Source organism: Nannospalax galili, unplaced genomic scaffold (genome assembly GCF_000622305.1).
Source record: "Nannospalax galili isolate Female #2095 unplaced genomic scaffold, S.galili_v1.0 scaffold31, whole genome shotgun sequence".
Classification (NCBI taxonomy): domain Eukaryota; kingdom Metazoa; phylum Chordata; class Mammalia; order Rodentia; family Spalacidae; genus Nannospalax; species Nannospalax galili.
Genome location: NW_008332149.1, coordinates 6,460,256 through 6,472,936, shown reverse-complemented (window position 1 = coordinate 6,472,936; position 12,681 = coordinate 6,460,256). Strand labels below are relative to the sequence as shown.

Sequence of the window (12,681 nt, the reverse complement as noted above, 5' to 3'; positions counted from 1 at the left end):
TTTACACTGCTATAATCTAGATAATTAAATGTAGCCATTTGTTACACTTTTAGGACTAGTTCTGAATTTGGGGTTAAAAGTTTGGGCTACGTAAAATATTATTTTGAATATACTTTGAATTCTAAAAACAAAAAGGTTTTCAAGTATTTTTCTTCATTTAACTGAAACAATTTACCCATTTTGCAAACAGGTAAGCACAAATTTAAATCAATAAGCATTTATTGGTGAACGGTTCCCATTCCGAGAAATACAATGAATGAATCAGTGAAGTTGAAATAAATTCTTTAAACTTACAAAACCTTTAAAAGGAAGCCTTTTTTAAAAACTCAGATCTGGGTTTTACCACTTGACATCTGTGTGACTTTAAGTTAGTTATTTAACTAGTCTGAACTCCATTCCTTCAATAAAACAGGATGAATATTAGCTACTTTCTCAGTGTGAGAATGACGATACTTCTTAGATGAGCTACAATTAATTCTCTTTCATAGACTGAAATCAGCCCTACAATATCAACAGTTTAAAACACTTCTAGTGAAGTGATTACACAAACAAGAGAAGTCAGCACTTCTCAAGACCATCTTTTTCATCCTCACACTTCTATTTTCCCTTTACTAGGCTAAAGGCAGCTTCTGGGGGATAGCAACCCTCCACCAATCCCACCCTAGTTTACACCTCAATTTCAATTCTCACTACACTCTTAACTCTGAAGATGAGACAGTCTATTTCTGGTCAGCCTTGACGCTGAAGCACCAAGAACAATGACATGGATAGAGCAGATGTCTAAAACTATCTGCAGATTGAGTGATGCACTCCATGCAGTAGTTAATGATTAAATGGCAGAGATGTGGACATTGTGAGGAGCAATCATTTAAGGTTTAGAAGTTGAAATACCACAATTAAACTTAGGCTGTGTTTTTGAAAATTTATGCATGTGTATGATCAGTGTTTTACCCTCCTGTATGTTAAGTGCACCTGTGTCATAAAATGCTCATGGAGACCAGAAACGGCTGTCAGACCCCCTGGAACTGAAGTTACAGATGACTGTTAGCCCCCACGTGGGTGCTGGGAACCAAACACAGTTCCTCTGCAAGAGCAGCCAGTGCTCTTAAGCCCTGAGCCATCTCTCCAGCCCCAAACTCTGCTTTTTGTTGTCATTGTTTTGAGAAAGGATCTTAGTATGTAGCTCCAGCTGGCCTGGAACTCACTTGTGTACACCATCCCACAAAGATGGTCTATGATCTCACAGAGTGTTGGGAAAGGCATGGGCCACCATACAATCCAACCCTGCTGAGCATCTCTTCAGATATAATGAATGAAAGGCAATCCTGCCATGGTGATGCTGTTCAACAACATATGATAAAGTTTCTTTAAAGCAATGTTCTTACTTGCTCCATCACTTCTAATTTCTTTCAGATTTATTCTAAAAAACAAAACCTCACAATGATATGTAGCCTCACCGCCAGCTATGTTGCAGTCCACCCCCCTCATGGGAAGTAGGTTGCAGTCCCTGAAAACTACCCAGAAAACATCAGAATTGAAGTGGTAAAATATCTACATCTGTAACTTTTGGCTTTATTAGCAACGCAGTGTTATAAATATCTCACTGCTTAAAAACTCAAACTCATTATAATATAGTCCCTTACAGCTTAAAAGTGGGTTTCCTAAACCATGCTCCACTTCAGAGAACCAAAGCCCTCACAGTGAAGGCACAGTTCACCCTGTATCTTTGGAAACATCTGCACTGGACAACAGTTTCCTTGCCACCCAAATCCAAGGTCTCTTCCACAATTCACACTGTTTCTGGATTTTGTGGCTTGAGACTGGCAGGAAGCTAGTCCTGCTAGTCCACTAAAGAGGTAGTAATGTAGGGCTGGTACAAGAGCTGACGGAGTCTTAGAGCAAAGAGCGAAGTATAAAATGCTCAAACATTTTAGTGAACACAAAATTAATGGAGGCTGGAGAGAGAAGCTAACAAGTCAGCTGTTGTAGAAGCAGCGGCAGCTTTCTACTGCAGCTGGCCTTCCCAAACCCACAGGGGGGTTTCTAACCCTGGGGCTTTCATTTCCCCCTTCCACTCCCAGGCGAGTCAGAGAAAACGCATACAGTAACTAATCAAAACAGTGTATTACATAAGCTAGGCTCCAGGTTTCCAAACTTAAAATCCCTACCCACCACTCAAACACCTCTTGCAGGTTGTCTGGGAGCGCGGGGTGAGGAACTCACTGCCCAGGGGAGTAGACAACTGACAGGCGAGTCTGGGTCGCCAAGAAGCTCCCTCTCTTGGGGCAGGTGACAGTAACTGGAAGTTCAGAGCAGCACAGTGGGCACAGGACCCCACTCCATCAGGGCCCAGGTGGCACCAACGCACACGTGGCCCGCTGTGGCCGCCCGGGCCAGCCCTGGGCTCTGATCACACCTTTCCACCAACTTCTCAACGTGGTCCAGGCGATGCTGCAAAGACGGTGACCTAGGTGCTGCGAGGTGCAGCACCCAGGCACGCACACAAAAGCATCTCCAAAGTTCCCCTACCCCCGGGGGGGGGTTCCCTCCACTGCCCACAGCCGGCGATGGACGCTATGGCGTACCCGCGAGCAACGTGGGAAGGTTTCCAACGCACACGGATGCCCACGAGCAGCACGGGAGGGGCCCACTTACTTCACCTGGGGCCCCGACCACGCGGTCCAGGAGGTCCAGCACTGCAGAACAGGGTCCGGCTGGGGACTGGCCCTGACCCCCTCCCCGCTCGTCCTCCCTCCCGCCCCTCGCACCTGATCTTGTAGCTGGGCAGCGTGTGCTTGCGCTTGATGATCTTCTTGAGCTGGTTAACGATGATGGAGGTGAGCTGCGGCATCGGCCTGCCCTCGAACTGCGAGCGCACCTCGAAGTCGATCAGCGGGTCCTCCACGAACGAGAAGAACCAGTGGGTGAAGGGCACGCGGGTGAGGACGAAGCGCAGCCGGCCCACGACCCGCGACAGCTTGACGAACAGGTAGGCGGACTTGCCGAACACCAGGTCCACGTCGATGGCCAGGTGGAAGCCACCATGGTACTCCACCTCCGCCTCGAAGGCCAGCTCCTCGGGACAGGCGGCGGGCAGCGCGTCCGCGTCGGGGCAGTCGGGCTCGGCGCCGGCCGAGGCCGCCACGGGCCGCACCAGGCGGATGGTCTTGATGAAGGGCACAGTGTCGCCCAGGAACACGTCCCGCAGGCTCAGCCCCTCCAGCAAGCGGCCGGCCGTCTTGGTCTGCAGCAGCTCCTCGAACTCCACCTTGATCTTCTTGGTGACCCAGCGGCGCGTGAGCGCCGTGTCCCGCAGCTCCCGGAACAGGAACAGGATGGTGGCGTTGAGGAAGTAGCAGGTCTCCCGCGTCGGCGGGGTCGGGCCGTCCGGGGTGGCGGTGGTGGTGGCGGCGCCGGCCTCGGAGGAGCCGGCCGCGGGCTCCTCTGCGCCGCCGCCATAGAGGTATTCCCGCAGGGCCAGGCCCGGCACCGGCCGCAGGTAGCGGAAGCCGTCGCCCGCGCGCGCCGCCTCGTCCGCCCGCGGCTCGGGCTGTCTGCGGTAGAGCAGCAGGAACTGGGTGAGCAGCGTGAGGAACGAGCCGAGCACGGCCGATGCCAGGATCATGAGCAGGAGCCCCATCCCGCCGCCCCCGCGCCCGCGGCGCTGCTGTCCTCACGCCATCGCCCCCGCCGCCTCCATCTTGCGGACATGGGTCGGGGCTTCAACGGCTCCCTCAGCCTGTCAGGAGCCTCCCGGCCCCGCACTGTTCGGCAGCCGCGGCCTCGCGCCTCCTCAGACGCTCCCCGGGGGCGGCCCGAGCGCCGGCGATCTGCGGCGGCTGCCGAGGGCGGGAACGGAGCCCCCACCCCCGGAGGCCTGAGCTCATTGGGCTAGCCCCGAGTGACGTCAGCGCGGGCGCGCTCCCGGCGGCGGGCGTGCGGGTGCGCGCGCACCGGGTCCATTCTAGCCGCTGGGGCGCCCTTCCAGCCCCGCCCCCCACGTCCGCATTCCTTCCCCCGAGGCGCCGAGGTCTGCGCTGCTGTCACTTGGAGAGCCCGGAGGTCAAAGGAGGGTGATCCGGAGAGATCCGGAGTCGGGCGGGGCCGGGCCTGGCGCATCGTCCGTTATCTCCTGCACCCATGCCCGGAGCTGGCTGTGGGCCCTGCGCGGTTACCCCTGCAGCGACCGTGTTTCTTCCCGCAGCGTGCCTCCTCCACTAGCCCCCGCACCCCACCCCCGGGTTGGCGGCGGCGGCTGCTGTCCCTGCAGGCCTGCGCCGCAGAGAACCAGAGCCTAGGGCGTTGGGACACTGCCCCAGCCGGCCTTGAAGACTGCCAAGCTTCAGAGACCGCCGTCGCTAGCCAGACGCTCTGCATCTGCAGAGGGTGGGCCATGGGAAGGAGGGATGAAGGAGGACCGCCCGCCGGAAGACGCAGACTAACTTTCCCACCCCAGGGGATGCTCACAATTGAAAAGAGAAGGAAGTTTAAATGAGGTGTGAGAGGAGGAGAAGGAGTGAAAGGAACTTGCCAACAGATCCGAAGATGCCTTAGTAATGCACTGTGGGTATGACTGAGGCTATCTCTGAGGCAGTTGCTTTTAGGATCCACCCATTTCACAGGTGACAACACAGGGTCACGTACTGGAGCCTGGTTTATCCAACACAAAGCTCTAAACTCTTGATTTCGTTTCTGTACAACAGCAGGGAAAATGCTGAAGTTGTGAGAGCTGATCAGTTCTCTGGTGCTCCAGGAGGGAGAGTTGGAGATAATCAACGGGGATTTTCCACAGGGCAGCACCCCAACTAAACCCACAGAGTTAGAAACGATTTCCCTGGCAACACTGTTACCCCTTGTGCCTTCCACTTAAGTGTTGTGTCATAAATGCTTACATCCCTCCACTTGGACACACTCTTTCTAGTTCTATGGAGAACAGATATTCCAATGCTAAGTCTAGCAGAGTCTGGCCCTAAAACAACAGTGCAGGGATCCTCTCTAGCCCTGGGAAATCTTCAGGCCAAGGATTTTCTTGACTAGATGATTCTGACCCAGCTGGGGTAGGTATAGAACTTTGGAACCAATCTGATCTCCTTACTTACTCATGGCCAGGTCTGGGGCGAGAATGGCTTTTTTAGTGGAAGACCTATGCTAGGTGTGGCTGAGCAACCTGTCTGATGTTTCTGGAAGCACTGTTTATGTCATGCCCTGCTTTCTCAGCTTGTATTATATATTGTATCAGCTCAACTGGGAACCGTAGACTCCGTTTCACCAGCAATGTTACTGGTAGTAGTTATGCCCCCTGTAGTAAATATTACAAAAGGGTAAGGGATCCAGGAAGGGTCGGGGAAGAATTCTGGAGGCTGGAGAGATGGCTCAGTCAGGGTAAAGTGCTTGTCATGCAAACATGAAGACCTGAGTTCAGATCTCCAGCACCCATGTACAAAGTCAGGTGTGGCAACAGGAGCCTGTAATCCCAGCACTAGGGAGACAGGAGACTCCCTGGGGCTTGCTAGCAAGTTTACCTAGCCAAATTGATGAGCTCCAGGTTCAGTCTCAAAAAACAAGGTGGCCAGTGATTGAGAAAGACATTCATACACATACTGATGCATATGCACACACACACACATATACACGAGCACCTACATATGTACACAAAACCAAATTCCAACTGTGTTGACCCAACATGGCTCTTAAATTATCCTACACCTAGTACCCTCCCCCACTAGGAAAGTTGGGAGATATTTCAGGTTCAGGTTCATCCGTGTTATTATTAGTGCTCAATAAATGTTAGCCTTTATGTTTTGAAAGCTGTGAAGTCTTTAGGAGGTGGAGCTGACTGGCAGAAGAAGATCATTAGGAGCAGGCCTTTGAAGTTTATAGATGCCCCAGTTCCTATCTAACTCTCCCTGCTTCCTGGCTGCTGTCATATGAATAAGCCACTGTTACACGCTGCATCTGCCAGGAGACAATCCCCTCTGCCTGGTCAGCCATGCCACTCCCTGTCATGATGGACGTGACTCTGAAATAGTGACCTTTCCTTCTGTGCCTGTTGGTTATTTTGTCACAATGGCCATAAAAGTAACTGATACAAGAGAATTAAAGCGCCAGGCATGGGGTAAAACATTTCCTTATTTTAAAAGATTTATGTTTTTACAAAATATTTTAAAAATCAAGCAAGGGAGATGGCTCAGTGCCACATAAGCACGAGGACATGAGTTTGGATTCCTAGCACCCATACAAATGCCAGGGTGGGTGGGACAGTCTATCTGTAATCTCAACTTCTTGGGAGATAGAGATGGGGAAAAGTGGATAGCCAGACTAACTGAACTGGTGAGCACTGGATTAAGTGAGAGACCCAGCTTCAATACATGAGGTGGACATCAATTGAGGAAGATAGCTAACATCAGCCTTTAGCATATGCACATATTTGCATCATGTGGCTCCATACACATACGGACATACATACACACATGCATACCACACAATATTTTTAAAGACAAATGTATTTGAATTTAAAAAAATTTTAGACTTTATGTGTATGAGTGTTTTGCCTGCATGTGTGTAACTGCACTCATGCATGCAATGACCACAGAGACCAGAAGATGATGTTAGATCCCCTGGAACTGGAGTTACAGATGGTTATGAGTCAACATGTGGGTGCTGAGAACTGGGTCCTTTGCAAGAGCAGCCAGTGCTCTTAGTCTCTGAGCCATCTCTCCAGCCCCGTTGGGAGTAGGTATTAAAGACGTGTACAGTCATGCCTGGCTGGATTATCCTGATTATGTTGTGGGTGGCACCATTCTCTAGACAGAGTTCTGAAGTAAGAGTAGAGAAAGTGAGCCGAGCACTAGCATGCACACATTCATTCATTGTGTCTGCTGTTGATTGTGGACATAATGTAATTAGCTGCTTAAATCCTGCTGCGATGATGGGCTGTAGCCTGGGATTGTGCGCCCAATATAGCCTGCTTCCCTTTGGTTGAGTTTGTCGGGGTATTTTATCACAGCAACAGGAAACAAAACTAAGGCAGTGGGAATGTTCACAATAATTTGGGAGTAGAATGCTCTTTGTCTTATGAACTAATGCCATGTTCATAGACGCTTAATGTTTTTAATGCTATTCTTGAAAGTGTCTAAATTCAGCAATGGTCTTTTCCCTTTTTAAAATATTAATGCTGGTTCATAGGAACTCAAAAGTCTAAGAAACGCTGACCTAGACTCTGAAAATCTGAAATTCTACATAGGTATTTGAAGAAAAGAGTTGTACTGTTCACTCATTAATGTGTTTTAAATGACACTGTTGAAATAAAACTGCTCAACAGCTTTCCTGGGAAGACTGTATTTTAAAGACAAAATGATTGAATACTGGAAGATGAGTTTCATATCAAGACTCATAACCTTACCAACCGAGAAAGGCAGGGGCTTCTAATGCCACTGCATTCTGAACCCTTTTATAGTGAATCCCAAATAGAAGACAGTCAAAGTTTGTGGATGTGGAGAGTTTTGAAATACATGAAAGGCAACTCAATAAAAATTACATAAAATAATGCAAATTGGGCTGGAGAGATGGCTCAGCGGTTAAGAGCTCAGGCTGCTCTTGCAGAGGATCCAGTTTCAATTCCCAGCGCCTACATGGCAACTAACAACCCTCTGTAACTCCAGTTCCAGGGGATCCAACACCCTCTCCTGATCTCTGCAGGTATTGCACAACATGGTGCACTTACATACATGCGGTCAATACTCTCATTACTCATAAAAAATAAAATATTTTAAAATAATGCAAATCTTGTCAACTAGATTGAACTGAGAAACCTAAGGAATGAGTGAGGTATACCTCTGCAAGTGTCTGTGAGGTGTTTCCAGAGAAGATTAGATCCTGAGGGCTCTGACCTAATGAATGGATCATCCCTTCATGGATTCATAATGTGACAGGACTGTTGGGAGGTAGTGAGAAGCATGAGGTGGGATTTGGCTGAAGGAAATGGGTCAGCACTGGCCTGTCGTTTAGGAGGTGATAAATCCTACCCTCACCTCTTCCTGTATTCTTCTGCTTCCTGGCTGTCAGGATGTGAGCTGCTTCTGCTCTGCCACACCTTCCCAGGCATGATAGACTGGCACCTCTGAAATCCTTCCCCCTTTAAGTTGCTTATATCAGATATTTGTCATACCATGAGAAAATTAATACAATGACAAATTTGAGGACAAGAGGAGTCTGGAGAGATGACTCGGTGGTAAAGAGCACTGGTTGCTCTTACAGAGGACCTGGGTTTGGTTCCCAGCACCCACATGGCAGCTTACAACCATCAGTAACTCAGTTCTAGGAGATCTGATTCTTTTGGCCTCTGCAGATTTGCATGGACAAATGCACTTACATACATGCAAGCACAATACTCATAAATAAAAATAAACCAAAAAAATTGAGGGCAAAGCATAGAGAAGCTTAGACTATTTGCTAACAAATGATACATCCAATCATTTTTGTGAATTGTGAAGACACAAATTCAACTATTTTTTGAGCATCCACCATGTGCCAGGCTCAGGGACACTGAAAAGGCAGAATAGAATCTGTGCTCAAGGCTGTCAGGCCCAGGAAGAAGCACACATACCTATATAATTCTGAGGATAAAAATAGAGCTCTAGCAGGGGCACATTCAACATTTTGTAGGAGCAGAGCCTTCAGATTCAGGGGCAGAGAACAGAAACTGCCTGGGGCTAACTTCCCTGCCCTGTCTTTTGGGTTAATGGTTCTGGAATAGCACCAGGAACTCAGCTGCAAGGTGTTCCTTTGAGTCTTGCACAGAGCCCCAGAGGAGACGATTGGTCTCCCTCATTTCCTTTCCCCTAGCCCCAACCCTGTACCATGTCTCATCACCTGTCTGCTCCTATTTCTTATTCTCCCTTCCCCAACTTCTGGCAAGGAGTTTGTAAGGCACCACCAGCTCAGCATCCAAACCCAAGGGTCCTAAAAAACTGGTGCTCAATGTGGCCCTTTACTCAACCTTAAGTATTGGGAGAGAATCCTTCATTGCCACACTAACCCAGTAATTTGTGCCCCTAGGCTTGAGGATTCTGAGTGAGGCAACTTCCAGTAAGTGGGAAGAGGGGGTTGAAAATAAAATGTGATGGACTGTTTAGTTTGATAGGGAACAGAGATAGGTTATGTCTGGGAAATGTGTGCAGCTTTGGGCCATAAAGAATTTGCCTTGATGATTGGAGAAGCTGCTCATCAAAAAGAAGAAAAAGTCCCGAAGTTGGAAATCCAACAGAGTTTGGGGTAAATTGAGACAGAATGACTGAAAGAGGGTAGAATGAACAGGGTTGGTACTGAGGAAAAGGGAAAGAAGATGGGGGCTGACTGCAAAACCGTGTGAGCTGAGTTGGAGTTCTGAGGGGCTAAATTTGGGAGAGGCTCAGTACCACTTAGAGACTTTATAACTTCTAAATGCTTTTAAGCAAGAGCATAGGATTAATACTTTTCCTTCCACCCTGCCACCTGCAAAATGCCAACCCCAGAGAAATTAAACTCTCATTCCAACCCCCACTCTGTTCTTCTGTAAACATATGGTCCTCATCTTCCTTAGGGCCCTTATCTCACCATCCCCATCCCACATTTTTCTCCATTATCCTAGCCAGCACCTCCTCTCACTTCCCACAAAAGTGCCATCAAACCTAGAAGTCTCTGACCTCTCACCTCATCTGCTCCCCAACCATGCTCAAGGGAGGATCCAGCCTTCCATTTCCAGGGAAGACAAAAAAGGCTATTGACTAGTCTTGCCTTTGTTCCTTGTTTCCTTGGCCACAGATCACTGATAAGACCCTCTCAACTCCTCATACCTCTCTTCTGTGCCAATAACAATAACCACAGTAACCACAAAAAATATAGAGACGGGCTGAAGAGATAGCTCAGCCAGTAAAGTGCTGTAAGCATGAAGACTTAAATCCCCAAAATCCAGTTTAAAGGGGGAAAAAAAAGAAGAAAAAGAAAGAAAAAGAAAAGCTGGGCATGGTTCTAATCCATGCTTCTAATCCCAGCACCAAGAAGGTGCTAGAGACAGGTAGATTCCTGGGCTTCACTGGTCAACCAGCCCAGTCTACTTGGTGAGTTCCAAGTCAGTGAGAAACCCTGTTTGAAAAAACAAAGTGGATTGCCCAGCAGGTTGACCTGAATTCAATCCCTGGAACCCTCATGGTGGAAGGAGAGAACCAATTCTTACAAGTTGTCTCTAACTTCTACACATGTGCTGTGGCATACACAGCCCCCATAAAAAATAAATAAATAAATAAATAAATAAATAAATAAATAAATAAATAAAATGTTATAAGGAAAACAAACTGGAGGTTTCCTGAGGAATGATAGCTGACCTGGCCTCCACGTGCATGTGGACATGTGTGCACCTGCACACACGTGAACATGCCCAAACAGGTCCCCAAATATAGCAGACAAAAAATACAAACAAAACAGAAAAATATGCTGGTGCTGTGGCACCTGCTCCCTACAGCCTCTCTCCTCTCCTCCAGGCTATACACCAGTTTTTCCATGTTTACCACATGAAAGCAGAACCCCAGCGCATCCTGCCTTAAGCCCTCCAACTTCCACCTTTCCCTCTCTTACCTACAGAGCCAAGCCTTTATAAAGGACCAGCAAGTTTTCTGTGCAGCCCCCTTTCCATTCACCCCTTCACTCCCTGTAGTTCCACTCCTGAACAGCCCTCCCTCCACGTGCTGGTTAGTGTTAACTGTCAGCTTGACGCAACCTAGAATCACCTGCAAAGAGACTCTCAAGGAGGTTCGCCGATGGGTATGTCTGTGGAGGACTGTCTTGATTGTTCATTGAAGTAGGAAGACCCAGTCCATTGTGCACAGCACCATTCCCGGGTCTGGGGGCCCCAGGCTATGTGAGGAGAGAGGACTAGCTGAGTGGCAGTGAGCAAGTAAGCAACGATGCACTGATTCTCTCTCTACTCTTGATTGTAGATGTGTATAGTACTACTGTCAGCTGCTTGAGTTCCTACCTTGACTTCTCCAAAATGATGGACTGTAACTTGGAATTCTGAGCCAAAAATCCCTTCCTCCCCTAAGCTACTTTTTGTCAGGGTGGGTTTTTTTTTTTGTCCAGCAACAGAAATGAAACTGGGACACTCCACCTCCGGGAACCCATTCTTGGTGACTCCCTTGTGGCTATTTTCATCAGAGTTCTGAGGACCCTTTGTCAATATGGATTTCTTCTTTCTTAAAACTTTTCCTTCCTTTGACAATACTGTACAGAACATCAAGTAAGATCAAACTTCAAACACATTTCCTTGATATAGTTATTAGCAAGATAAACTGTCCCTTTAAAATTGCAGAACACTTCTGTTTCTAGAGATAGTGACAGAAAACAATCTTTCTTCCTTGAAGAAAACCCTGGGTGGAAGGTGACCAACTTTCCAGTGTGCCCAAGGCTAAGAGGGTTCCTGAGAATAACCCTTCAAGAAAAGTCCTGGAGAAACTGGGATAAGATGGTCACCTTGATGTAGGGGTTGATTTTAGGGACGGAGATAAAAGGTGATTTAGCTTCTATCTTATGGGGGAACAATGCGACACTTCAGGAAATAGCAGAGGAGCAAGATTGGCTGTTTCCTCGTTCTCATTGGAAGTGAAAAATCACTTCTAATAACACATTCAGGTGCGTCTGACAATAGCCCTAAATCCTGTCTGCTTTACACCTTAATTACTGTACTTGGTAAGTTCAAAGCTTCTTATCTTTCATGGAGGCTATCTACCAGTGTGGACTCTTTCACTGTAGTTTAGAAATGGAACTAAATCCCAGAGCTATGAGACTTCTCAGGTCATCTTGATTGCCCCTTTCCTCAGACACCTATAATCAGATTCTTTTTTAAATAGACTTGGCATTAACTAGCTTTTATAGTCCTCAGTTGCTCTCTAAGATGATCCACTTCTGTCCATCTCCTGAAGCTACCCCACTTTGGGCCACTGTCACCTTGGCCCTAAACAGCTACTACCACCTCTAATTGGTCTAATAGCCTCAACTTTCCTCTCATCTGTTACTACTGTGCTTCCAGCAGAGCAAGCCTCTCCCTTCTTGAAATCTCCCAACAGCTCCCTCAGGCACTGGGTGAAGCGTTACTGTCAGACTCATCACCATCCAACAGGTACCTTCCTACCATGTAATACTCTGCTGCTAAGGGTGGTGCTCCAGCCTTTCTGGACTTGAGATCCCCCTGTGCCTTCTTTCTCTTTGTCCTTCTTTTGCATATACTACTTCTTTCTTTTGAAACTCTCTCTCTCTCTTCTTTTGGCCTGTCCTTCAAGGCTATACATAAACATTCCTCTGCAGTAGCCTGTCCTGGCCCAAGTCTAGGCCTTGGCTCCTGCTCCAGGCTCTTGTAACATCATGGCTAGGGACTAAACTGGAGAGGTATCGAGATTAACATGAAAGAAGACAGTTGGCAGAAAGACTGGAATGTCCCCTCGGCCAACCAGGGCTACATGTAAGGGACAGAGCATGTGCAAGAAAAGCATGCACTATACAGATGTGGCTGGTGGGTGTTCTGTAAATGGATCATAAAAGGTCATAGCTAAGGGATGTTTGAGCCCCCAGCCTTTCCCAGCTCTCCAGCCTGCTTTCCCACTCAGGAGTATTCTCTTTCTTAATGAACTGCCTCCTTTTCTAGGACTAGCC

At 48.0% G+C, this 12,681-nt stretch overlaps 1 protein-coding gene across 1 annotated transcript in view; it reads right to left on the bottom strand.

Annotated features, from left to right (window-relative positions):
- Window positions 1-3,870, bottom strand: part of Pdzd8 (PDZ domain containing 8) — a 71,842-nt gene extending 67,972 nt beyond the window's left edge. Inside the window, exon 1 of the mRNA XM_008827328.2 lies at window positions 2,769-3,870. Within this exon, the coding sequence (XP_008825550.1) occupies window positions 2,769-3,640 (872 nt within the window). The 5' untranslated portion in view covers window positions 3,641-3,870. The remainder of the gene's footprint in view (window positions 1-2,768) is intronic.
- Window positions 3,871-12,681: the final 8,811 nt, after the last annotated feature.